This window comes from Rhea pennata, chromosome 6 (assembly GCF_028389875.1).
Source record: "Rhea pennata isolate bPtePen1 chromosome 6, bPtePen1.pri, whole genome shotgun sequence".
Classification (NCBI taxonomy): Eukaryota; Metazoa; Chordata; class Aves; order Rheiformes; family Rheidae; genus Rhea; species Rhea pennata.
The window spans coordinates 16,640,232-16,668,116 of record NC_084668.1 but is presented as its reverse complement, the minus strand read 5'-3'; the positions used below and the strand labels follow the sequence as shown (position 1 = coordinate 16,668,116).

General features: G+C 48.1%; 1 protein-coding gene and 1 long non-coding RNA gene across 2 annotated transcripts in view; one reads left to right on the top strand and one right to left on the bottom strand.

The window, feature by feature from the left end:
• LOC134141901 (uncharacterized) overlaps positions 1 to 1,459 on the bottom strand; it is a 103,920-nt gene extending 102,461 nt beyond the window's left edge. Inside the window, exon 1 of the long non-coding RNA XR_009958746.1 lies at positions 1,416 to 1,459. This is a non-coding gene — a long non-coding RNA (uncharacterized LOC134141901). The remainder of the gene's footprint in view (positions 1 to 1,415) is intronic.
• On the top strand, positions 70 to 26,026 carry IGFBP5 (insulin like growth factor binding protein 5). The gene is made up of 4 exons (XM_062578474.1): positions 70 to 1,363; positions 20,104 to 20,330; positions 20,509 to 20,628; positions 21,073 to 26,026. Exons 1-4 carry the CDS (start codon positions 1,033 to 1,035, stop codon positions 21,202 to 21,204), a joined length of 810 nt encoding a protein of 269 aa, XP_062434458.1. The 5' UTR covers positions 70 to 1,032; the 3' UTR covers positions 21,205 to 26,026.
• The last annotated feature ends 1,859 nt before the right edge of the window (positions 26,027 to 27,885 follow it).

The following is a 27,885-nucleotide window of genomic DNA, read 5'->3' as shown; positions in this document are numbered from 1 at the left end:
GGCAGGCAGCCAGAGGCAGTCTATTTAAAAGACAGCCTGTTCTGCAGTATTCAGTCTCTTTAGAAACTTCTCCAGGGGAAAAGTGTTGGGAGATCTACAAAGTGGATTTTTTTTCCTCTCTTTTCCTTTTTTTTTTTTTTCTCTTCCCCCTGTTTTTTTACCACTCCTCTGCAGACTTTGCAACAAAATACTTCAACTTTGCAGAAAACTTTTCTTTTTAATTTTTTTTTCTTTTTGCCTCTTTTGGCATTTTTTTTCAATTTTTGCCTTTGCAAATCTTGGAAGAGGAAAGCGGGAGGGTTGAACAGAGCCGATCGAAACACAACTTTGCTTCATACCAAGCTTCCCAGCAGCTCGCTGCGTCGGGAGAGGCTTTTTCTCCTCCTGCAGAAGAAGGGGGCGGGAAGGGGAGCTTTGCATCCCCTCTTCCTTCTCCTGCGCTACACCCCCCCCGCCCCCGACTGCTTTGATGCATTAATAGCAGGACACTGGTTTTCAAGGAACTTTGCTCCATCCTCAGCCTGCCTCCTCCTAGCCCTTTGGGAAGTGTGTGTGTGTGTGTGAGTGTGTGAAATTGCCATCTCTTCCCCCCAAACCTCACGCCTCCCCCTGCAACCTGTTGCAGGATTTTCTCCCTCTCCCCCCTCCCCTCTTTTCCTCCCCCTCTCTTTTTGCCCTCCCGCGGATCGCGGTGGGATTTCCTCCCTTCTGAAGCCAAAAAAAAAAAAGAAAGAAAGAAAGAAAAAGAAAGAAAAAGCTGAAAGAAGGGAGGAAAAAAAGACAAAAGCAAACCTAGACAACCCCCCCGCCCAAAGCCGAAAGAAAAGCAGGAGGGTCTCGCACCGCACACCGAGAATAAACCTGAGCGTGGGGCGCTCGCCACCAGGGGCTCCACTTTCCGCCCCCCTCTCTCTTTTTTTTTTTTTTTTTTTTTTTCCCTCTCTTTTTGAAATTTTTTGAAGGAGAGAGCGAAAAAGAGCGAGCCGCCCGCCCCCCCCCCTCCCTCGCCCGTCCCGCAGCATCCCCGCCGCGATGCTGCTGCGGCTCCTGGTGCTGCTGGGCGCTTGCCCGGGGCTGTCGCGGTGCCTCGGCTCCTTCGTGCAGTGCGAGCCGTGCGACGGCAAGGCGCTGTCGCTGTGCCCGCCGCCGCCGCTGGGCTGCGAGCTGGTGAAGGAGCCGGGCTGCGGCTGCTGCCTCACCTGCGCCCTGCCCGCCGGGCAGCCCTGCGGCGTCTACACGGAGCGCTGCGCCCGCGGGCTCCGCTGCCTGCCGCGCCAGGGCGAGGAGAAGCCGCTGCACGCCCTGCTCCACGGCACCGCCGTCTGCCTCAGCGAGAAGAGCTACCGCGAGCAAGCCAAGACGGGTGAGTGGTGTCCCCCGCCCCGGCCTTCGCAGCGCCCCGCGGCCGCTCCCACCTTCCCGGCTGCCCTTCCGTCTGCCCGGCTCCTCTTCCATGCCCCCTCCCCCCCCTCTCTCCGCTGCTTTTCCGGCTCTCCGGGCCCTCTTCCATGGCCGCCGTTGCTTTTCCCTCTTTCTAGCTACTTTTCCAGCTGCTGCCCGATTTTTTTCACACACACACACACATACACCATGGTTGCTTTTCCATCTTGCCAGCTGTTTCTCCATCTTTTCCTTCCCGCCCCCCCCCCCCAGCTGCTTTTCCATGCCTCTGGTTGTTTTTCCATCTTTCCGGCCACCTTCCCGTCTTTCTGGCTGCTTTTCCACCCCCCACAGCTCCAGCCACTCTTCCATGTGCCTCACTGCTTTTCTGTCTTTCCAGGTGCTCTTCCACATCCCTCACCATTTCAGCTGATTTTCCATCTTTCTGGGTGCTCTTTCTCCCCCCCACTCCCCTCCCCGGGCTGATTTTCCATCTTTCCCGGTGCTCTTCCATGCCCCTGTTTGTTCCTGTAGTCCATTTCTCCATCCATGCCCTGGTTGTACCTCCTGTTGCATCAGTTAACAGCCTCTTTCAATCACCTTGCCTCTGATACCTGGGTTGCCCCATTCCACACGGAAAGGTTTTCTCCCCCACTCCCCAGATGAACCCTTTTAGTCTCAGCTGCATCCCAGTTCCATCCTCCCTAGTTGCATCCTTCTAGCCCTTGATACATCCCGATTGTATCCTTTTTTTCTCTCCTGTATCCCGGTCCCCACCCTGTCTCTGATCCCCTTTCTCCGCTGTACCCACGACCTTGCTCTGAGGACCAAGATGGACTCTGCAGCCTGAGATGAAAGGGAGCTTTCTGTGCAGCCCCCCACACACACCTTTTGCAGCCCTCTACCCTGTCCCTAAGACCTCAGCCAGCCCTGGGATTTGTTGCTGGCAAATTCAGCCTCCCACTTTACCCCTGTGGTTGTTGCAGCCTGCTCTTCCCAGCTGGTTGCTGCTGGAGGTCTTTGTTGGGCAATGGATTTTAACCCTGGGAGGAGAGTGAGCAGGTGCAATGGGGACAGGGAAGCCATGAATGCAAAAATAATGAAGGTGATGATAATCCAAAAGAATATATTAAAAGCAGTCATGAAGGCTGGTGTAGTAGCAACAGAGCAGAGCAAAGCTTCTGAAATCTTCGCCACCTTTCACGTGACAAAAACGTGAAAGAAAGCGCTCCTTCACTTTTGCACTTGCTGAACTCCCATGTCTGGATACTGTAGATTTTGCAAGGACACATTCAGTCTGCTTCTTCAAATACCTGTGTATTTCTGTCACCACATGAAGGGAAGGCAGGGAAAATGTCTCTGTGTCCAGGGGAGCAGGGGAACTAATTTTCAAAAAATAAAAATAAAAATAAACTCCCCACTTTTTTTTTTCTCAGGGAAAAAGTCATTTTTGCTTGTTAGCAAGCTTCTGCTTATACTAGCTCAATGGGAATCCATTCCTCCTTTCTAGCACCTAATAAATCTTGCTGCTTTTATTATTTTTCCCCTTTGCTGCTTACAAGCAGTGGTCATGTTGTTATGTTTCATCCTGTAGAGCAAAACTGAATTCTGTGTCTGCATATATATGTATATGTATAACTTCCCCCTCCCTCCCTTCAAATGACAAAAAGTGTCCAATCTCTTTTAAAATCATCGAGAAACCACAAAGCTGAGCTTGCTCTTCTGAAAGGGAGCTGGAAGGGGTAAGGGTTAGGAGGGAAACCTGTGCAGGGTACTGTGGAGTGTGGAGGGTAAGACCAGAGCTGATTTCCTATCTTGGAGCCCAAGAAACCGTGCAATAACCCACTCACAGTAGAACTATGCAAAATATCCCCAAGCTCGTCATCTCCAGTGTTTATTTATTCTGCATGTGTGTGTGCATTCAAGAGGCTGGCAGTGTGGTCGGGAAAGCAAGTTATACAGCTGAAACGCAGTGGTCACTGCAAGAGCACGGCTGATCCTTGGGCATGTAGCGAGGGTGCCCCTTGCAGACAGAGAGTCTTCCTTTCTTTCCACCTCCCTTGCTCTTCCCAAGGAATCTGGTCCTTTGACAGGTGTTTTGGGTTAATCCTTTGGCTGGTCCTCTTGTAACATGGTTGGCTTTTGATTGCCTTGGGACCATGAGCATCCTTTGGATGACTAAGGAGAGGAATAGGAAAGAGATTGCAGGTTTGTTGCAAACGCAAATCCCCAGCACCACCTGCACTTCCAGTTTGGACTCCCCAATTGCCACAGAGGGCTCTTTTCAACGAGTTTGTCTGCAGCCAGGAAATGAGTCTCAATTGGAAAGGTTTTTTCAGGAAGCCATGGGAGACCAGCAGGCTTCTCTGGAGATTTATGAGATTGCAAAAAGAAATAAAAAATAAATCAGGAATTCCTGAGGATGGGAGAGGGAATAACTCTCTTGGCATTCGACTGGTAGCATGTGAGAATAAAGTATATTTTCATAGGCATGTTACTAAGCAACGGAGCAAGGAAAGAAATGAAGTTTGACTTGAACTTTGTGGCCTCTGCCAGTTTGGCCAGCAGTGCAGGGACTGTGTGCTGGGGAAGCTGGCCTGGCTGTACAATTTATCAGTGACCAAAATTGGCCCTAAGCTGGAAACCGCAGGGAAAGAATCAGCACTCTGCAAAACAAACTATGTGACAGTGGCAAGGACGAGATCAAACTGCATTTCTGTCTATTTCTGCTCTTGCACTGGCTCAGTTTAAATCACAGATGCTTTCCTCCTTAGAATCATGGTGGAGACATAATAAGTCGTATTGCAAGAAAGCCCAAGGCTAGGAGGCCAGACTTGGCTTTTCCATGGACCAGGTGTTTTATGTGGTAGCAAGCTGCTTCCAGGCAGTGTGCCTCAGTTTCCCCATCTGAAAATTGAGCATAGTGATATTGAGAAATACTGGAGCTGCTGTGCAGGATGTGCTCCTGGTTTGTGAAGAAGTCGAAAAATGAAAACAAATTCAGGATTTAAAAGGCTTTGGTAATACTCATTTTAGGTAGACTAATGTGTAGATATTGACAAGGACACAATAGACACACTATCCTTTACCAAAAGCCAAATATCACTGCTGTAGTTGACATTCCTGGTAAAAACCATGAATGAGCTTCATTTATGGCACAGGCTTCAGGATCCTGTTTCTTTTCTTTTTTTTTTTTTTTTTTTTTTTTTTTCTGTTTTGCTTGGGTTTTGTTTGAAATACACCACTTCTTTCCATCTTCCTTCCCCATGCTCTGCCAGACTTCCTCCTGCTGAGACAGCAAGGTCAGGCTGAGCTCTGTAAGGAGAGGAGGGCACAAACTGAAGCCTGCTGCCCTAAAAAGGCTCATGGAAAAACAAAGGTTGTCAAATATTTCCTTCTTCCCTCTCATTCCTTCTCTCTTTCTAGAAAGCAAACAAGACTTGGCAAGTTTCCTTGTGAAACCATGAGCCAATGATAACCAGAAGAGAAGTGGGGGAGGGGGGGCACAGAATTAGTGCTAAGAAAATCGTCTTTGCTGCGTCAGCTGGAAGTAGGCAGAGGAGAAGTGCTGAGGGAGCCCAAGTTTCCTGCTTTTCATATTCGATGTAGTCCTTTACCATTGCCTGACTTATTTCCCACCTCTCTTTCTCCTTATGCTCTTTCCCTCGCTGTTTTGGCACCTGTGACATAGGACTAGGTTTTACAGGCACATGGCAGCTGTGGGAGAGTGGCTGGGACGTGGTGGGGCAGGTGGGCAGCTCTACGCCAAGGCTAGGGTGCATGGGGTTAGAGCCAAGGGTGAGGGTTAGGGCAGGGGTCATGGGAGCAGGGCACTTTGTACACATCGGGCTACAAACATGTGTTGTTCAAGGAAAGACCCATCTAATAACAAGTGGCAAGTCCTTTGTGTGAAGCGGAGCCATTTAGCTCTCAAGCTGTCCAGGTGAAAGCTAGTTAGCAACAGGCCTGGAAAGCCTTGGCTCTGAAACAGGAAAATCTCAAATTTTCTTTTGATCTGAATTTTCAACAACAATAACAATAAAAAAAGACGGTAAAATCCATCAGGTGCCAGCAAGAAAGTTGATTTTTTTGTGGTGAGTGTCTACAGGAGAGGGAGGGATGGAGTGATTCAAACAGGAAAGGAGAGGCCTTGGCTGGAAAGATTTTTCGGCAGCCTGGTTTCTAAGGAAGGAGCAAGAATATTAAGTAGTTGATCCAAATGAAATTCTTGCCTGGTGCTAGCAGAGTTCACTGGAGAAAAGACGTGGCTCTCTGTGTGTGTGTGCGTATGTGATAGACTAGATCCTGACCACATGAGCACCACTGTAAATCTGGACTGACTCCAGGTAAATCAAGGGAGCTCTTCCAGAGTTCGTACCACTGTAACTGAGAACAGAGGCTGACCTTAAATGGGAGCCTCAGCAAATCTGAGGGATACTAGAGGAAGACTGTGAGCCTGCTCATGTCAATATTTAAGCACGAGCATCCTGTGCTCAGATGACTGTTGTGGTTTTGGCATGTCAATCACATGAATACAGTCATGTGTGACTGGAAGCATTTGCATGTCTGCGGTGTGAGTTATCCCATCCCATCAGACTCAGAAGAAAGGGGCAGGAGAGCTTGGGCAGGTTCTGTGCAAGCCAGCTTCAGCCCCCTCCCCTTTTCTTTCTGTTGCCTGGTTTGGCACGTGTATGTCAGTACAGCCAGGGAGGAAAGAGAGAAGGAGAGGCGGTGAACAGACTGCATCCCCATTCCTGGCAGCCTGCACACATAGCACGGTGCTCTGCTTCCTCCTAACGTCCACTGGAAGTTTTACTCACACTGAATCAAAATGCTTCTCATGCTTTTCAGTTATAAGCACGCCTGACTGCATCGAAGATCTAAGAGCAGCTGCAGGAATTGTTGTAGCAGTAGTGGTTCTAGTGTTCTTCGTTCAAACTGGAAGGGCTGGGAGCAATCTGGGAAGGGGAGGAAGAAGGCTCAACCTCTGGGCTTGTTCCTCTTCTGCTCAGCTGCAAAGAATAGTTGCATGTCTTACCTGTGCCATGTCACAGAGCAACTAACAGACCAAGGCAAGGCAAATCTAATCTGTTCCCTACCAAGCACTCAGTAGTGCAAGTTGAAGGTCAGACATAAATAAAAGTAGAATTTGGCTGGAACACACCTGTTGCTCAGTGTGAGCTGCTTAGCAGCAAGATTATTATGCACAGAAAAGATTTGCATGTGAACATATGCACACATGTACCTGTGTTTACACATCCACACACACCTGCACAGACATTTCATGTGTGCAGACACACACATGGAGCATTTTTGTCTCTGAGAGCAGAATGGTTTCCAGGCAGCACACACAAATCTCTCTTTCCATTCAATAGTTCTGCTTCCAACTGGCACATCAGTATTTTGACATAAAGATCAGATAAGGTAAAGACCAACCTACCCTATACTCTCCCACTGACAGCTGAAAAATAAGATGCAATAACTGAGCATATCAGACAACAGGATACAAGAAAGGAGGTAGAGGCAAGATACTCTTTGACACCCTAGCCAGCTGCACAGATCTGAACTCACACAGTGTTTGAACATGGGTTGTTCTTTCTGGATAATCTAAGCCAGTAACAGTTAAATGCCCTGTTGGCTTTAGTACCTAGAGATATCCCAGTGAAGGTTTAGACAGGTTACAGCTTGCTGGAGAGCAGTCAATCTACCTCAGACAAGACAATGTCAAACGGCAGGGCTGGAGGATGCAGACAGGGGGCCATGGTGTCTGGCAGCATCAGTAGAGGAGAAGATGTCAGGATACAGAGGAGCATGGAGCTTTGCAACTGCTCTTTGCTCAGCCAGCTACAATTGGCATTTGGAAAAAACAGAGACAAGAGCTGAGATGGGAAAAGATCACAACTTGAGATATGGCAAGCCAAGGACAGAAAAAACAACCTCTGTTATTGAGGAGGGAGAATCCTCAGGATATGTGATGCATATGGAGGTCAAAGATGATCCAAAGAGTTTGATGTGGATGAAGTAACTGGCAGCCTGAATAATGACCACATATTTATTTGTAAGGAGACTTTTTTGCAGGTGGAAAGACCCATGTTCTCTCTTTATCCTCAGGAGAGGTGTGGCAAAATGCAGCTCTACCAGTGAGCGGGGGGAGAGAGGACAAACTCTCTCCCTTGCATTGGGGTTTCCTAAGACTGGGACGCACCAGTTTCATTTAACGAGAGCCTTCATGCCAAGGTCTCCAGTGGGGTTGCGAGCAGAGCTAGCAGTAGTTTGCAGACCAAGCTGGCCAGTCCCAAGCCCTGGGCCTGCTCAGCGTGAATGCTTGAGATCACTGGAGGTCATGTCTGATGCATCAGCCTATCCTGGAAGGGTTGCACTGCATCTGGTGGTGGTGGAGTGAAATGCCCCACCTTTTCCCCTTTTCCCCTCTACAGGAGACTCTATTCCTTTAGCTGTGTAGCCAAGGCAACTCCCAGCAAGATATTGTTTTTGAAGTGGTTCTTTGATGCTAGTGATCTAAGGGGACCCCTTAGTGTTTATGTCAATCCGCTAGCTCACAGTTAATCCCAGCAGGAGCAGGCATAATGTATCTGCGGAAATTTGGAACTCTTTATGGTTTGATGTGGGAAATTTACACACAAGAAAGCCATTTCTCAGCATGTTTTGGTGGATCTTCTGTCTGTTTACAATGTTTCCACAACAAGTGTGCTAACCTTATCTTATGACCACTAGCATCTGGCTGGGGGACCACACCTGCCTAAAGCTAAAGCTGCAGAAAGGTCCAAGCCTTCCATGGGTGCAGAGAGACTCTGATCAGCAAGCTAAACTTGAAGAGGCATCTTAAGTTTATGCTTGTGGAGTCAGTGGGCATGTCTTGAGTGTCTTTACATAAAGCCTTGCTCTCTATTCCCTTCGTTGATGACTCCTGTCATCTTCACAGCACTTTTCCTCATGTCAACACTCTCTGTTTTGAAACTGCCTCTTTCACACAAAATATAAAAATGCCTTTTTAGCACCATCTCAGTGAACTAACAGGTCGTTTCCTAATTCCTATTAGCCTTGTAGGGCTTGATCCTACAAAATGCTGAACACTTTTTCTGTAGGCCCGGAGGCCCAGAGCGTCATATGTCTTTGGACATTTAATTCCCTCAATAGGAGCGAGCTACTTCAGTCTTCTAATGACCATGAGGTCAAAAGCCCAAAGATGCTGTTGACTGCAGTAGGATTTGAAAGCTCTTAGCACCTGCCTGCCTTGAGGACTGTTATTGCAGAGTTTAGTTTGTTTTCATGTTGGATGGACACAGCTGGTCCACAGATGGAGATAATTGTTATGTTGATAGAGATAACTGATCTGGTTGCTAATTAAGGGCAATAAGGTAATCCTGATAGGTATTTAAGGAAATGATGCCCCCCCCCCCCCAACTAAACAAGAGAGTGAAGGTATCTTGAAGGTAATTTGGGTGGGGGGCAAAGTTGGCCAGTGGCTGTAATTCTTTTTTTATAAAACTAGTAGAAATATTTTTTGTTTCCAGCTTCAGGTGGTATTCATCCTCTGAAGTTAATTAAATCAACAAACCATTTTATTGTTCATTCTTAAGAAATTTCATGTTATGTATTGGGCTAATGATGAGGATCTAGTAGTTAAATAAGCTAGTGGATAAACAGAAAGGCATGGACTGCGGGTAGCTGTCTTTGATTTTCTAAATTACAGGAGATGCAGGAAAAAAATAGAGTTTTATTAGGGACAGATTATATGTCTTACCTGACTAATGGTCATAACAGACATACATGTGGCTAGGACAGTCCCTTTGTTTTCATATGTGACTCCTGCTTTCCTGAAGAAACAACAGAAATAAGTGAAATTTTACTCCTTCATTTTCTGGTCATTTCAGCATTTGCTCTTCAGTTTTCTACCAACAGAGGTGGTCTAAGGTTTCAGGAGAAACAGTGAAGCACAACAGGGAATTCATAATTCCAGAAAGGCCCAGGACTTACTACAAAGGGTGGTCAGTTATTTCTTGGAGCTTCAGATGATAAAATGGAGGTCTGCACCATTTGCTCAGTGCAGATTTTTGGGTTTTTTTTTTTTTTTTTTTTTTTTTTTGACATTAAAAAGCAACTTTTTCTCATGTTGAAAAAAAGGGAATCTGATGTTGTGTGCTGTGGTTCAGTGTAGGAAGGGGAAGTAGCTAGGAGAGACAAGTATCAGAGGTTGAGTTCTAACTTGGACAAATTTTTGCTTAACAATATTGTCAGAGTATGAACATCAGCCTTGTACATATTTGTGATACTACTTACATGAACTTCTATTTACTTCCTGACAGAAGGACTCATTTACAAAGTGGAAGGGAGTCCTGAGGGCAGAGGTGGAAATCTCATCACTCGGAGCTCTTAAAAGTTGGGTTGGATGGTACATGTGATGATGTGTCATCTGGTACTGACAAAGAGATGAGCAATGGATGAGCTAACAGATCTTTTCCATCTGGTATAAGGCAGAGCTTTGTAAGTCAGGCTGAAGGCATAGAAATTAATCCAGGCTAGTCTGGGAGTTGCAATCACAGTTGCACTTGTGAAATATTTGCAGTGTTTGACGAGTTGTTCTCCAGCACCTGACACAGATGCATCTCCAGGCTCTACCTGGTATGTCTCATCTCTTGCAGGGGGACAAGGGGTTCAGTTTTCTTGGCTATCTCAATTAGTGGCTCCTCTTTAGAGGATGATGACAGAGACCCCCCCGGGAAAATAAGTGGAGATAGATCTTGTGATGAAAACTTCCAACCTCTACTGGGAGCAACCTCTCTGACTCGGTTCTAGTAAGCCTGTTGTAAAGAGCTTCTGCTCTTTGGATTCAAAACCGTTATCAAAAGGAAAAGCCACCCTAACCCATAAGAAGTCCAGAAAACTTAGTGTAAACTTTAATAGCTATCTCTTTGGTAGAACACCTCCTCAGGATCATCTCCTTTAACACAGATTTCTCCTTAGTAACATATTGTTCTTAAGGTAAAATGGTACAGCATACCCAGTGATATCTCAGCCTTTGGTGGTCTTTGAGAACACTCTTCCTGGTTATGGATGTATTTGTAAGGCCTTAGCACATGCCTCTGTTATGATTTGTCACACTGGGATTTCAATGATTAAAATACTGTCAGTTTTCTGGAAGTGTCCTACTTTCAAGCTCAGGTTTCCTGAAATCCCATGTATAGTGAAACTCATCTTCAGCTGAGTTTTAGAGAAAGTTTTGCATTCTCTGTGTGGATCCTATGTATTCTTCTTCCCTGGTGACATTTCCTCCATCCCTGCTATTGAACTGCCTTCATCCTGAAGAGTCCTCCTTGTCCTCTTTTTTCCATATAATAAAGATACTTATATGTTTTAGGGTTCTCTTCTGACCCATCACACCTTCCTAAGGACATAGCAGAACTTTCTTCAGGTGATCTCTTCTACCTGGTGGCCAGATGCTGGGCAGTTCAGACTCTTTTGTTTTCATTCAGAGGAACTGAAGGCGTGTTTCTTTTCCATGAAGGGTTTTCATCTCTTTTTGCCACAAATAAGTCCTGCAGAGACACTACCAGTACATGATTTTATGGTGTTTGTCAGGAACTACTCCAAACTTTACTCACCTTTGCTTTCAGTTAGGCAGAAACAGTTGTACAGTCTTTTTCCATGAGTCTTAGTTCTATGGCAGTGTGGTGAGTTTTTTTTGCCTTCTTTATTACAACTGATAGAAGCCACTAGCATGGATTTGTTGGAAAAGATGCAAGGCTAAGAGACTGAATGATTTCATCCTTTCCAGGAAGGAAAAATATGTTTTGGTTACTGTGATATTGCAAGATGATTTATTTAGATTTCTCCAGATCACTTTTTCAATTCAACACTCAGCTGCTTCTGCAGTTTCAGCATATGGGATGGGGAACATCTGTAGTCTCCAGATGATGTGAAGGAAATATGTTTTATCTTCTTATCATCAGTGGATCAGCAACAGGAGCTTCTTGATGTAAATCTGATCTTGAAATACTTCCTTCCCCTCCACTTGCCAGTTCAGTTCTCTGGAAAATAGTTTTATTCAGGAAATGTCAGGCTAATACAAGCAGCTATCCAGAGACAGAGTGCCTGTAATATTGCAAGACTGTGTGCATCAGCATCAGTTCACTGAAATGGAAATCTGCTTATAGGAGGGAGAGACTCTAGAAAGCATCTTAAGTGTTCTACTGGTTGGATACTTTGGGTTCCCTCTTGCTCAGAAATAGTTATCTTTGGGAACCTCAAGTCTCTGTCTACACTGCAGGTTGACTCCAGTCCCTCACCTAGGACTTGATGTGCCTACAAATGCATTGTACACCCTCAAGTCTGTGTTAAGAACTGACCTCAGCCAGATCTGGGAGCTTTCTGGAGAGAAAGAGACAGGTCAAAGACAATGCCACTCTGAACCCTAGTTCTTGTTTGTACATTCCAGATCATCAGGAGCAACCCAGCCTACTAGCTAATATTCTAAGCCCAATGGAGCCTACAACTAGCAATATGTAGAGAAAGAACCTGTGTCAAGGAGCTGCCCATCTCTAAACCTGCTTTTTTCTTTACACTGGATTGTCACTTCCAGAGCAGGGGGAGGGAGGTGGTTATTTTGCAGCTGCAGAAAGGAAAGGCAGCTCAGGAAAGTATCATTTGGCATGCAACAATGCAAGTCCTTTCTTATGCTTCCAGTTCCCATAGTCTTACCTCTCTCACCTCTGTGGCATTTGTTGGCACTGTGAAGAAGTGGCATTGACCCAGATATCTGTTCCTACAGATAGGCCCTGTGCTTCCAGAGCAGACTGAAGGGTGGTAAATGAGCTTCTTCCCTTGAGAGCTCCCTTCCAATATGATGGGCCTGCATTTCTCCCAATCTGGCTCCACGTAAGGACATGAAGGTCATCAGGACAATGATCTGCCTTTCCCATGAATCCTATGTGAATCTGAGGGCAGCCCAAATGCCTGATATTCACATTCTACAAGTGAGCCCTGATGTGGTAGGATCAGCATTCATAGCTTTCTGGAGAGGAGACATTAATCTGTTGAGAAAGAGCTGGTCTGCTAGGCTAGTTCAGTAAAGCTCAAACAATAACTTGAGAGAAAAAGGCCATTGTGTAGCACATCCTTCTGCCATCCGTCCCCATTTTCCAAGCCTCACAAGTCATTTCTGAGCTCTTCCCTTTGCTTTATAAAATGGAGATAAGTCTTAAATGAGGGTTCAGTCCTGCCAGTCCACTGGCTGCTTTTCTGTCTCCTCTGAACCTGGCCCTGTTGATCCATGGCTTTCTTAAAGTACTTGGGACAAGAGAGTGAGGTCTCAGTAACTTTCACCCTGCTATTGCAGGAATGTAAGGTTTGGTGATGCCCCAAGGTTTTGTTTTGTTTTGTTTTGTTTTGTTTTTTTAGACTCATGAGAGCTTGAGTGAGTTTTGGGCTATGGCCTATGGACTGTTTGAATTCTGCTGTTACAACCTTCATAGGGGATTGTGCATGGTTGGGCGAAGTGGGCATACTGTGGGCACTTTGCAATCCTTTGTCTGCTAAAGACTTCTCTGGGGCCACTCAAAAATTTGCAAATTACAAAGGTTTCAGCCTTTGGCAACAAATGAGATACCTAATTCCCAGTGGAGGAAATATTCCCAGTGGTTTCCTTACTACTGTACCTGTAAAACTGTTTGGTTTTTACACTGCCTCTCATGAGAGCTTTATCTCAGGCTGTGAGGAGACCAATATGGAAAAGAGATGGTGGGTTTTATCTTTCTTAACATCAGCCATTCAAAGGTCTAAGTGAGACCACTAAAGTCACAGGAGGAGAAACTGGGACCTCCAGAGATAGGTTGTTCCACAGTAAAATCAGTGCCTAAGCCAAATGATGGGTAGGTCACAGTCTGGAGGGCACAATTATCTCTCCAAGTAACTTAGAAATGTAGTTTAGCCATCTTGTGAAACCCCAAAGCCTTTATTTTAGCAGATGGGTGTTATTTGACATTGATCAATCATAAATGCCTATTGCGTATTACTGGGACTTTGGGGAGGTGGGGTTGCAGTCAGCAGAAGTTGTCCCTTCCAAGCAAGGCTGCTGTTTTTCTGCCCTTCTTGGTGCGGTGTCTCCTCCCAGTCTCTCATCGCCTGTGAGCATCACCAACATGCTCTCCTGCCAGTCCCCACCAGACCAGCCTCTCTGGCCTACCACTGAATCCCCACCAAAGCACAAAAGTTCGTTGAAAGTCCAAGGCACGTTGCAGCTGGCTCTCTTGGAGCCAACGCCCTAGGTTAGCAGAGGAACTGGCCGCAGCCTGCATCCCAGGCTCTGGCTGCTCCTCCTTCAGCCTGTGCCAAACAGCCTCGAACTGGACAGTTGCTGCGGCTGCCTGACATCACGGCCTGATATCACCAGGGCGGTGGTGTGGAGCAGTGACCCCCCCATCCTCGGGTGTCATGCCTAAGCTGGCTCAGCAGCCCACCCCCAGTGCTCTCATTCTAATGTCACTGCAGCCAGGACACTAGGGGATGTTCTCTGCTGCACTAGGGGGCTGAGCCTGCCTGCAATGGAAATGTAAATGAGATTTTCTTCATTAGGGCAGTAAAAGCTCCCTTCTGTCTGGGCTGATCCTTGTGACCCCTGGGGAGCCGAGGAATGTTTTTGCTCAGTTGTGCACTCCAGCCGCCAAAGGGCGCGAGATGAGATGACCCTCCTCCCTTTGCATCCCTCCCCTGCCTGCATTATCTCTTCACTGCCTGCATTTCAGGAATGCAAGCACAGCATCTGTTCCTGTGTGCTGATGAGGCTAGAGGGGATTGGGGATGGGTGAGATTTTTAATTTTGCCTTCATGGTCACAGGTTCAAGTCCAGGCTGGGGAGAAGCTTGCCTGCCCATCCCAGGAAATTTCAGCATCAGTTAAGCATGTCCCCTCCACCTGAGTGGGGCAAATGGGAGAGAGGAGATAGGAGCTAGGGGTGATGTACAAAGTAGACTCTTACTAGCCACTGACTTGAGAACAGACTTCTTGGAGAAGATCTAGTCTTAAGAAAAATAGGGACATCTCTAAGACGATTTGCAAGGGGAAGACTGTTTTCAGGACACCGATGGGCACGAACATTCTTCCTCTCCCAGCCACAGGGAACCCTGAGAAGTTGCTCTCCAGTGCCCGGCAAGAAACAGTACCTTTAAGGATGGGGAAGTAAGGAGAAATGGGAAGAATCTGACCCTCAGGCAGGTACGGGGAGGAGAAAACAAACATTGCTTTTCAGTAATTATTCCTGCTGCCTACATGTGCATTTTCAGTCCATCAGGCAGATGTATAAAGCTAGCATGAGACTGGGCAAATAATGGAGCTGCAATAGATAGGATTCTGCAGCTGGTTGTACCAGGGAGTTGTTATGGTGAAACTAGAAGGGAATGCGTGGATCTGGTTTTGATTAGTGCTTAGGGGTCCCAGTTTAAATGGGAAGTCTTTCAGTCCACTTGGAAAAATTTCTGCCTATTTTCTCTAGCCTTTCCCATAAATCCTTTCCCTTCCCTGGCACCAATGTTGGCTGCATACGTCTCTGATCCTGAAATGTTGTCCCTCCCCCAAGAAAGAAAGTCAAGGTGTCAAAAATCACCCAGCCAGTTTTGGAAAATGCAGCATTGTTGTAAACAGTGATGGGACAGAAACTGGTCAAATATAATTGTTCCTTGAGCCCAAAATCACAAGGAGCCCATTGGAAAAGCAGGGTGGGGGTCATTCGCAGAGTCCTGTACTTTAGAATATTCCTTTTATGGCAGTACTGGGAGGTGACACCTTTTCCAAGGGGTAAATTCACCACCACTGGAGGGCGGAGATACTGTACATTGTTACACTGCACTGTTTAACAGGTGACACTTCCTACTCTAGAAGTGGCTGTGTTTCAGCTGTAGGTAATGTAAGCCTTATTTTCCATCTTATAATGAACACCTCAGAACAGAGATGGCCTTGTTGGAGGGCAGAGGAAGGACTGGACAACTTCTCAAGGTCTCCACTAGTGATATTTACTGTCGTTTCTATGCTAGAAGTTTCACCAAGATCCCCATTACATCTTTCTCCAACACCTTTCTGCTCAAAAGGTATGTTATGTTAGTGCTCATACTGTAAATAATAATAATGACAGTAATCAAGAAGGCTGTTTATTGAGGTCACAGGCAGTGGTTTTACTAGTCCTTCTTAGGTGCACATGGCTTTTCCAGGTTTTTGAACAGGACAGCAAGTCCTCTAGCAGCCTCTGGATGTAACAAGCATGGATTATTAGTAGCAGTAGTCAATAGATACTTTTCCTACCTTCCTGCCAGAAACCAATGAAAAGCTGTAACAAAAATTCAAGACCTCCTAGTCAGTTGCAAAAGCTTCCTGCTCTGTTCTGTAATGTAAACAGGTGGGAGGCTGTGTTCCCACACACCCTACACCCGAATGTGTGTACATACACACACACTCGCTCACTCACTGTGTGTGGGCCTCAAAGAGTCTGGAGCACAAAAGCACCCAGGCTGTGTTTTGACCCAGGTGCAGGAAAAGTGCCCAGGCTGTTCTGGGCAGTATTTGTCAAGGACAGCAGGCATCCTTACAGGAGCAATTTTCAGCTTTCTGGAAACTATGCCCAGTACTTCACCACTCCATGTCCCTTTTACACTGGCAGGGTAAGTGGGGTGGAAATGGCTTTTGGAGAAGAGTCCTTACTAGGGACCTTCTTCTCGCCAGCCCTGAACTGAGAGAGAACACTATGCTCTCAGAGCTTAGGTCAGAGGACAAGACATACTACACTAAGGATATTTTTTGCCTCCCAGGACCTATGGGAGCCTGTATGAATTAGGACATCATTAACAGTCCCTCTTAAGAGCAGTGAGATGTGCAGGCTGGATTCCAGACAGTCTCGACCCTTTTGCCAGGTACTGCAGCACCAGGATCAGACATGAGGCCATGCGATGGCTCTGAGTTGTGCTCAGTCCCATTAAGCTCATTCGGGGAAACTGGGTGTTTCTCCCACAGGCAGCTGCTCAGGAGCAGACACACAGTGGTGCCAATTCTGTTACCCCAGGCTGGCTCATGGCAGGCAGATGGAGGTCAACAAATAAGCTGGCAGGTGAGGAGAGGCAGGGGAGTCCAAGGTTTTAAAGGTGCTGATGTGCTGCTGGTGTGGGTGTCTGGTCCTAGTTTTATTGGGTGACTGTAGGTTGATGTCAGTGAGCAGGCCAGGAGGCAAAGAGAGGACTGGGGACAGTGTAAGCTGCACTGGTGCTGCATAGCCCAGCTGAGAGGCATTGCACCCTGCCTTACTCTGTGCTGTGGTTGCACCAGGAGGATCTCTCAGTAGCTGCCCAGAGCTTATCAGCACTTTGTGCTTTCGAGACATCTGAGTTTGTCAAATTGATTGGTTATTATTAGGAAATGGACAACTGCATAGGCAGGGACTGCTTCAGCTTTGTTGCTGGGAGAAGTTAAGCTAGAAGTTGTCAGAGCGTGGACGAAGAGCTCAAGGGGACTGTGAAGTTCTCACTGGAAAAAGCCTAAAGTAGACCCTACTGCTGCCTCTTTGGATTTCCAGATGTGTATTGCCCCTATGACATCTCAGTATAACAACACCTGTGGCAATGATGCTGAGGAGCCAGCCCTTCTTCCTCTCTACACCAGCCTGTCCCTCAGTTCAACCAAATGGCAGACAGAGATGTCCAGCTGGAGTTGTCTCTTATCGTATTGCTACCTGAGTGGGGACCTGGGTGTGCCAAGAAGTGGGAAGGGAGAGGATTGGTCCCAAATGCTTTCTGGCTCTGCAGAAAGATCTGGAGCTTGCGCAACCTTTGACACACACCAGCTCTCTGGTCCCTCTGCAGAGAGCTGGGCTCCTCTGTCTCCCATCTACCCTTGTCAAAAGGGCTCCACACTAGTCCCTGCTTCACAACTTGCTCTAGTTTGTTGGCAGCTTGCAGAAAGGAGAGAAATGTTTGCAGAGGCTCATGCTGCCGACCATAAAGGCAGACTGAGCCTCTGCAAGTGCCATTTATACCATGAGTTCAGGAGACTGGGGACACTGCTGCTTTTCTGACTGAGTCTTTGCCACCTCGCCCCATCTGTTTCTTATTGTAGGCTTGCCCAGGTAACTGTGCCTCTCTCATTTGTTATTGCAGAGGTAATGAGGTGCACCCTTCTCATTTGTTATTGTAAGGTTGCCTGCACCAGCGTGAATCCTTCCCGTTTCTTGTTATTGTGAGGCAGGCCAGGGAGATCTTCCTGGCCTTGCCTTACAAGCCCCAGCAGTCAGTGCCAAAGGGAATTCCTGGGACAGAAACTGCGGTGAGTTTCATTGCTGCAGAAGGTGACAATTTACTGGGAATGCCTCCACTCTCCTTTTCAACCTTGGGTTGTTGCAACACTTTATGGCAAAGGGTGCGCTTCTACTGCACATTGCACTGTCATTTCCTGGGGACAAGAACATTCCAGATTCCCTTCCCTATCACTTGTCCATCATTCCCTTATAATAGATAAGCCACCAGCTGAGGGCACATTTTCTTTCTTACTGCTTCTTTCTGAACCTAGTTTGCTTGCCCATGTGGGTGGGCTGTGCTCCATAAGCTTCTCCTGCTTTGTGCTGCATTCTCCAGTATGAGCTTAGGCTCTTCCATTACGTGGTGCTAATTTGTAGCAGGAGGACCCTGCGCGAGTCTCTTCTTGGTGATATGAGGTACTTCCCTCCTGGTGTCTTGAATGATTTTGAGTCCTCTAGCAAGAAAAAAACAGGCACATGAGCATCAAGAAGCAAAATTGCAAGAGAATTCCATACAGGGGAGACGTGCAGGTCCCAGAGATGATACATAGGGTTATTTACATTGCTCTGGGCAGTTTGGAGGGTGCTGAGTCTAAGATGCTCAAGGAAAGAGTAATAAAGGGCTGCCTCCCAAATGCTCCTGTGGGAAACTTTCCAGTTTTGCATGTGCGTATTTGGGAGCTGGGAGAGGGCAAGTTTGCCTTGAGAAAGAAGGAGGGGAGACTGATAGCCATGGCAGGCTAGGGGGCCCCAAGATCAACCTCTCCCCTTGGCCAGCTTCAAGGCCACCACACTAGATCTGTGTGACAGGCCTCTGCTGCCTTCTGCCACCAAGGAGCATGTCCCCCAGCCAGGCAGAATTTGTTAGGCATCCCTAGCAACTGCTTCAGGCATCCCTGAGCTGCCTGGCTGTGCAGAGCCTTCCTTTTCTGCTCCCATCAGGCTGCAGAGCCCCCATGGGCTCCGTCTAGGCTCTAGGGAGAAATCAATCTGTAGGGAAACTCCTGGCGGCCTTGGGGAGGATTTATCAGCTTTTATTTTCAGCTTGGAATTTTCAGCTTTTCCTTTCATCACCATGCAGTTTTACTTGCAGTGATGATTGCAAGGAGGGGCAAAATTGCTGCTTTGTTATCTTTGCTGAGGGTTCACAGGAGGGGATGGGAACAGGCTGGGTTCCCTACTGGCCCAACACCAACCTGGCATTATCACAGGCCAGTTGGAACCAATGACTGGGAGACCAGCAGCCTTGAGAGCTTAAAACTGTATTCAAATTTAGTCCAGAAATAACCCTCTTTCACTTCAGTGGCTGTATTAAAGGTCACAAGTCAGCCAAGTTTAGATTGTCACCAGCTCTCTCCTATATATAACCATGCAGAGCTCCTGATTGCATCCTGTCAGTACAGGTTACACTGGGCTGACTGGAGGGAGTATATAAAAAGGGAACTGCAGTGGGTAGAGCTTAAAAATGCTCCTCTCTTCCGTTTGGCACCAGTGGTCACGGTCACAGTCAGATAGCACTGCTCTGCAGTGTTACCTTGGGCTTTGCCAACTGCTGAGTATATGCCAGTGAACCAGGGCTGGTTTAGTCTCACAAGCATGGGTCACCCTAGCACAGGGGCTGCGAACTGAGGGCTGTGGAGACTGCAATATTTCTCAGTTGTGTCTATGGCCTCACTGTCAAAGCAGCTGCCTGACCATGTGGTGGCTTTGCTGTGTTGGTGATTGACATTGAATATGGAATCATCTCATCTTTGAGAGTCCCTGGCTTTTGCTTCTGCACCTGTAAGTGGGTGTGGGATATGAATTTGCCACTTAATCCTCCTGCCATTGCTGAAGAGGGACCTTTCCACTACATTTTGTATGTCCTCTTGTCCTTTCTGGGTATAGGATAATCTTCCTATCAGTCCTTCTCCATTGACACATTGTAAATGATAGTGGCTTGTAAGTAGGAGCTTGACCTAGACTCCTGACTCCTCTGTGCTCCCAGAGGCCTTCCTCTTCTGTGTTTGGGGTCACGTGAGAGCCACACCACATCCCACACAGTGGAATAAAAGTCAGGACCTTAGGCAGAGGCTGGGAAAAGTGCTTTCAAAGAGAGCATCTTTGGGTATGAGAGCTGTGTGTGGTGCACCCGCCAGCTGCTACAGTCTCTCCCTACCAGCTGACGCAAGGGCTGTAGCTCAGATGAATCATTTTCTTCCTGCTGGAGCCTTGCTGGGTTGTATCAGGAGTGACATCCTTGGCTTTCTGAGAAGGGAGTTGTAGAACAACATGCTGAGTTAAATTTATGTAGATCTTATTTGATCATTAATTCCCTTCCTGCCTAGTGCAAAGATATTTTCTGGAATCAGGTAAGAGGGTCTCTGTGCGAAAGCAAGGCTGGTCAGCTCTTGGAGAACTGATTGTTTGATATCTCTCCGCCCCCCCCCCCCCAGAAAGAGAATCCCGAGAACACGAGGAGCCAACCACATCTGAGATGACGGAAGAGACCTACCCACCCAAGGCATACCGGCCCAAGCCTGGGCGCCTCTCTGAGCTCAAAGCTGAGGCTCTGAAGAAAGACCGTCGGAAGAAGCTGACCCTGGCCAAGTTTGTAGGCATGGCAGAGAACACAGCGCACCCACGTGTTGTCATCCCTGAGCTCCGGCAAGAGTTTGAGCTGGTGAGCATCTGTCCCTCTACTCCTTCGCGATGAGCCAAGGTGCTCTCATGGAAAAGCAGGCTGCAGGAGGGTTTTGCCCCCTTAAAGAATGGATGCCGGGACATTTGCAGATCGGCGCTTGTTCAGGGCCAGTTGGGCACCTCCTGACTCTTTGTGTCTCCCTTTCTCCACTTGGCAGGGTCCTTGCCGCAGGCACATGGAGGCATCCCTGCAGGAGCTCAAAAGCAGCCAGCGAATGGTCCCTCGGGCTGTTCACCTCCCGAACTGCGACAGAAAGGGCTTCTACAAGCGAAAGCAGGTAAGAACCCCACGGGTCCCTCCCAAAAGCAAGACAGAGAAGGGCAGGGGACAGAAGTGCCCCATGCTTGGAAGTTTTTCACTGATGCTGCTGAAAATGGAAAGGCTGGAGGTTTTCATTTGCTGGGCTTATGAGGATGTTGCTGTAAGCCGGACGGCGCAATTGGTTGTGAGTGGCCCTGCTAACAGCTCGAAGCCTGGTCCTGACTAAAAAGAGCATCTTGAAGGACATGGCAGGGGGGGAGGTGGAAAACTCAGATTGCCTCAGGCTTTGAAAGCAGCAGGGATGGAGATGTGGTAAAAGCAGAGAGTAAGAGCCCATCCCTAGAGGACTGCACTGCTGCAGTAACAGAGGCAAACAATAGGGCTGCTCCTTAATTTCAGCAGGAGAATTACACAGATGTTGTGGCAAGTTCTTGATCTCTCCCCTTGGATATCTCCTCAGTGCAAGCCATCCCGAGGCCGGAAGCGTGGCTTGTGTTGGTGCGTGGACAAATACGGCATGAAGCTGCCAGGGACTGATTACCTGAGTGGAGACCTGCAGTGTCACGCATTCGACAGCAGCAATGTGGAGTGAACTTGCACCCTCTCCCTCTGCCCCATCACTACCCCAGGCTCCCTTCCACCCACCCCTCCGCACCTCCCCATGCCCCGGGACTCCGATTCCTTTCATCTCATGTAAGAAGAAAAAAGAAAAGAAAAGAGAAAAGGAGAAAAGAGAGGGAAGAGAAAAACCCAGAAGAAACTGAGGACTTGGAATCTACAGCAGCGTCTTGACAACAAGGACTTAGCAAGGAAAGGACAGAGCCAGAGACAAACCAGCTTCGGCCACTCTGCCATCCTGCGACTGCCTGTGCCTCTCCCCAATGCCACCTGCACCCCTCTGCTACAGAACAGAGGTCACGCCAACGTAGGAAGCTCTCTGGTTGGTGATTTTCTAGTATGGGTTGTGGGCAGAATTTTTTATTTTTTTATTAGCTAGTTATTTTGTAAATGGTCTCGAGAGGAAATCGTGTGGTGAACAGCATTTCCCCTCCTAACTCCAGTCCACTGGAGTTTCCTGCCCACATCACTGGGACTCACTCAAGTCGATGGGATTTCCTTCTCAAACGATTGCCCCGGATCCAGACAGATTCTGACAGCATCACAGACCAGGCAGCAGTGTAATGGGAGGAGGAGTCAAATGATTTGCTTTATGTCTGGAGATGAGCCGGGGAGGGAAAAAGAGCTCCTGCAACAGCACGAATACCTGACACAAAATATTCGTGGACTTTAAAAAGAAACAGTCCGGAAAAGTAACATACTTCTCAATTCAGTTCCTCTTGAATGGGAGGTCAGAAACTTTGTTTGTGGACAAGTTGGACTCTGAAAGTTATCCATCCAGGTGTGGAAGCATTTGTTGTGTGCATGTGTTTGTGTATGTGTGTGAGCGTGTGTGTGCACAGATGTGTCTTTGCCTCCTTGCAAAACTTGCCTCAAAACTGCTGCCCCAAAAAAAGAAATCTGCTGGACTAAGCACAGGAGCAGACTTAGGAGGTATATCAGGGCCCTGCGAACATTGAGGTGTGCATCTGAACTGATTCCACAGATAGTCATCAGTATCCATACGTAAGCGTGTGCATGTGGGGACAGGGGGATGCGGCCAAAAATCTTCACCGCCCTTTACTGCCACAAGGAAGACCAGCTATGGAGCCTTTTCTTATTTTTTTTTGTCACAACTAAAAAAAAATCATTTGCTCCAAGGGGAAAAAAAAAACACTTTGTCTTAGATTTTTTTTTTAAGGCTTGTTTATAGCCTTTCCCATAGGTTGGAAAATGTCAATCTCCATCCTTTTGTATTGAGATACTGCTTACATGTTTGCCACAGCTGATTTCCCCTCAGCCCCATCTCCCCACCCTGTAATCATATCCTTGCAACGAGGCCCTCATGTCTAACCCAGGATCCAGATCCTTGTTTAGTGACAGCAGCAACCACAATGCAGAGACCCACTGACTCAGGCCTGCTTAGACTGCCGTTAGTTGCCTTCCTGCTTTTCATTGTTTTTATTTTTTTGTGTTCAATTTTGGGACTATTTTCTCTCATTTCCCCATGACAAGGGTCTCTGCTAAGTTTATGTTTGGAGAAGATCCTGCAGAAAAAAAAAAAAAAAAAAAAAAAAAAACGAAAAAAGAAAAGAGGAAAGAGAGCAACACCCTGCTTCAGAGATGTATGGGATCTGTGCGTTGCCATCTCAGGATACAAACTTGCATGCACCAGGAACAGTTGCTGACTCAACAAGTCTTGAGAGTAATGCTGGAAGAGATGGGCAGGACATCTCCTGAAGACTATGCCACCAAGGGATGCAATGTGCAAGCTGATTTTCCTCTGGCCACCTTGCACAGCTACCACAGGAGGCTACGCTGTGTGCTGCACACTGGGAAGGGCAGGCAAGGTGGTGGGCAGTTGCAACAGGGCTAGAGCCAGTGTTCCCTGGGGTGTCAGGGAAGTCACAACGCACTGGGGTAGAGTGTGGCATAATCTGCCTTTGCTCTGGATCAGAGGAAGGGTTTCTGTTCCTTCAAAAGCCCTTTTTAGCCTCCCAGAGCTGAGTAAAAAGGCAGGAGTTTCCCTAGTTAAGTGAGTCCCCACTAGTGGGGCTAGGACAAAAGGACTCAGGCACCAAGGAGCTCTGGTGAAGGCTCACCTCCATTGCTTGGCTGTGCACCCTCAGCAGCCTCTCAGGGCATGGTTTCGGCTCCCTTGAGCAGGGCACACTGAACAGCTTTCCTGCCTCCTGCTCACCAGGCTCCAGTTCAGGTGGGCCATGGACCACCAGCATCTCTCTGTGGGAGCGTGGCCCCAGCAAGATGCTTTCTTCAGGTTGGTTTTGTCCAAGGAAGGACAGGAGCAGAAGTTAAGGAAAACTTCTTATTTCCCATGCTGATGTCTTCACCTCCTTGGCGTGGAGCAACAGGACCATGAGCAACTGCAGCTGGCCACATACATCTGCCCTTATAGGTCCCCAGTTGCTCTCTCCAGAGTCACAGCAGGCACTAAGTTTAACCAAGAGACTTCCACAGAGCCCTGAGCCACAACACAGCAGGGGACATTTGGAGGTGGGCCAAAGGCCTCCTTCCTTGCCAAAAAGAAGGGAAGTGCCACCAAATGCAGATCTGGCTCCCTCCAAAATGTAAGAGCAGGGCAGACTGCCAAGCACCTTGCTAGAGGGGAGCATCACCAGGGGGCTTTGGGCAGGGGGAGGACCCTTCCAGGCTTTGTCGGGCTGATGGAGCCCTGGTCTATTCAAAAAGGGAGGGTGGGGAGTTAATGATTTGATGATGGTGGGATGAAGAATGGAGGTGAAGAAAGCAAGTGGAGAAGGAAGAGGAGCCCCGAAGAACCGCAAGGGGGGCTGGGGGCTGCAGAGGTACTATCACAAACACTTCCTGTCTCCTCCGCTTGCTGATCCCACGCAAAACCTCCTGACTGTTACAGGCCAGTACCACCTTCCTCCAATATTCTTCCTTTCTTTCTTTCTCCCTCTTATTCCCACTCGCTCTCTTGCTTTTTTTAAAAAAAAATTGTTTGTTTTGTTGTTTGATTTCCCGAAACTTGAAAGCCTTTGGCTGCAGAGGAAAGAGACATGCTGCCTGGTGGCCACGGGCTCATGGGATGGGAGTGGAGGAGGGGGAAGGCACAGCAGCTCCTCTTGGGCCTTGTATTTTGGGGGCAATGCTTGGAGGAGAGGATTTCAGCTCATGACAGCTTGCAAGCTGATGCTGGTGGTCACGCAGTCAAACCGTGGGCCTGGCAGTGGTCTCCTGATGTGGACCACTGCAACACCTATGGCAACACAGGGAGCCAAAAGGAGGGGGATGCAGGATAACTCCCTGAGTGTAGTGGGGCTACCCTGGGCATTGGCAGATTAGGTGCCTGTAACCCCCTGCCCTGATATAGCTGCCTCCAAAGTCATCCTCACCACTCCCCCAGCCAAGCTTCCCACTGCTTTGCCTAAAAAGCAGGTCTCAGGTATTGGCCCTGCAAGCCTACAGCACTGACATCTCCCTACAGACAGCCTCCACTCTCCAAATCCAGGGCTGAGACAGCACTGCTGGTCCCATCCCCACCAATGTGGCTGTGATGAGGCCTCCTGAGGAAGAGGAAGAGGAGGCAAGGAGGTGGCCATGCTGCCCTCTCTTCTGCCTGAGCCACCTTTGGCTCTGCCACTGGACCATGGTACCGAGCAACTGTGGTGAGAACTTCCTGCCCACTCACTCTTAAAGGCTCCCTGTAAGGACGAGGCTGTTTGAAGGCTGCACTAATATATGGGATAGGGGTTGGACTGAGGGAAGGACTGGCTTCTGAAATGGTTCACTAGCTCCCGGGATCAACAGCAATGAGGCGCACTGTTCTCAGGACTTCGTGGTGGATCAAGGAGCCTGTTCTACCTTTGCGCTGAGAAAAACGGAAGGGGAAAGATTTGGGAGCCCAGGCACGCTTAGGGGTGCCAAGGCACATGGGGAGTTGCTGGTGACTCATGAGTCAGCAGCCACTTGGGAAGGCACAGGGCTTGGGGGTCTTCAGCCATGGCCTCCTCCCTACAGGCTTTTGTACCAAGTCAGATATGGGTCTGAGAAGGAGAGGAAAAGGATCGAGGAAAGTGAGGACAACCTTTCAACCAGACCTCCCAGGGGAGCGGCATTAAGCAGCTGGGTTATTCCTCATCTGTACTGCAGTGGACTTTGAAAACCACTAGTACAAGAGCATTTTGCACTATTTCTCTGCTCCCCCCCCCCCCTTTTTTCCTACCCTGCCTTTTGAAGACTCTCTCTTTTTTGTTGTTGGTTTTTTTGTTGTTGATTTTTTTTCCCAAATGGAGCATTGTATATTTAACAATTGACAATTCACCTCACTTCCAGACCGCTGTCCTGGCCCTGGCTAGGAACCTTATGTACTGTGCTCCCTTCCCTAGCCCAGCCAACAACCCCATCACTGCCACCGGGACAGACGTCACCATCCAAGTTACCTACCATTATAACACAGTTGTTAACACACCAGATTCCGAGTTTCCTGCCTGGTTTTTATCTTTAAGCAATACTCACTACACATTTTACGGTAGCTTTTTATAGCTTTACATACATACGGTAGCTCTGTTGTTTCGTTTTGTTTTGTTTTTGTTGTTTTTTTTTCCAGTAAACAAATACTCATAATCATACTGGTGGGAAAAAAAAAGCAGTTTGTGAAAAACTGACAATGGAAGAAGAGCTTAATGCTCTGTTTAGCATTTTGTACTTAAAAAAAAAAAATCTCACGTTTTATTAAAAAGTGAAGATTGCTGTATACTATTTATTCAACTTATAATTTATGTTACTCTTTGATCTTTGTCTTTTCTCATGACAAAGCATTTATTTAATAAAGTTATGCATTCAGTTAGCTTGTGCTTGACCCTCGTGGAGTGTCTGCGTGCCGGGGGTCAGCAGTGAGTGGCTCCAGCTAACGAACGTGTCCTAGCTAGACATCCAACCCTCACGCTTTCCAGCCATCAGTACATCTGTGCCCTTTAGATGTCCAGAGAGCCAGAGGCAGGATTATAGGAGTGATGGAGGGAAGTACAGGCAGAGGTACAACATGGTGGCGATGGTTAGGAGAGCTTGCTACACCAGAGCGATCTGCTAAGGCAGTCATGCGATGGTAAAAGTGCAAGCTGGAGTGTACAGCCTCCTAAAATTGGAGAACAACCCTGTTTTCAGTACCACTTTCTTCTCAAGGATGTGGCACTGGCTTAGCTCAGCCTGGGTTTGCGTCATCCTGATCCTTGGAGGCAGGTTGCATGCAAGTCCAGTGCCCTTGCTGCAGGCAGAGTAGAGAGGGCTGGCAGAGCACATGACCAGTGCCTCCCCATAGAGATGCCTCTGCTGTGGCAGGATGCACAGCAGGGCACCCTGAGGGTGCAGCACCTGCTTTTGGCCTTCTTATGTGTGTGGGGGGGGTGGGGGGGGGGAAGAGAAGTGGCAACAGGAGAAGCTGAGCCCCCAGCTGCAACCACAGATCGAGCCTATGATTTGGCTTCAGACTTGATGTCTGAGCTTCGAAAATTTCTGGGCAGCAGGAAGGCTTGCCCAAACGTCTGGCTGTGCATCACTGCTTCATGCCTGCTGGGAGCCCAACCCAGCAGTTGTCAGCAAAGAGCTAGTCTCAGCCCTTGGAGACCTTCTCACAGATGCTGGGTCCAATCTCTCCTCCTACCACACAGACACTGCCCTCCAGCCTCCCAAAAACCACTATCATCCCACATTACAGCCTCACCTCTTCACCTGCTCAGAGGTTAGTAGGGAGCACAATTACCCCCCTCAATGGAGAAGGTGGGTCACCAGGCATGCAGACTTGCCTTCTCCACCCCATTTGCACCGCTCAGTCCCCTTTTGCCCCATAGTATACCTGAGGCTGAGTTCAGGAGAGCAAAGCAAGCAGTTTGCACCTCCAGTGCTGTTGCCCGTTCCCTCCCCCAACATGCAGCCCCTCAAAGGCCAGGCCTGCTTGGTGTCTCCGCTCCCTTGGCATCCCCCAGCAGGCCCGGGAGCCGCACAGCGCTGCGGCCGGCACCAGGAGGCGTGCGGAGCCAGGCCTCCACTGCCTGCACTGCCTCAAGACAAGGAGTCATGACTGCTGCAGCTTTCAGCCACACAGGCATCAAACACAGGCTTAACAGTCCAAAAAAATCATCCCCCCCCCCCCCCAGCCTTCGGGCCAGAAAATCATACTCCTTACAACAGGCTATACAGATGCATATAAACAGATACAGCTATACATAGATATGGATAGAGTTTTACAATATAGAGTATATTTTATACTAGTGTATAATTTTTATGCTATACTAGAAGTATATTCTGCCAGTGTCTAGAGTTTTGTGCATGTACATCAGTGTTGCTGGGGTTTCTGCTGATGACTAGTTCCTGGTAGTTCAATCACACACACACAGTTACTTAGAGCACAGGGTGCATAAAGCTGACTCAGAAGAAAACCCAGCGCCTAGGAGCCAAGCTGTAACACCTTTGCATGTAACCACTGAGGCTGTGCCACGACCCTGGTGAAACATAAGCAGAAGTTCTTTGCTCCCTCTCCCCAAATCCCTCTGCCCCTCTGCAGGGAGCTTGGCTGGTTGTGCTCCCCCTTGGCTAGGCTGATGGCTCCTGTCACCCCCCCACACACACCAGCTTTTGGCCCAAGTGCAAAGGCTCCTCCAGCCAGCTCTGCTTCTGCTCTTCCTCACACAGGAGG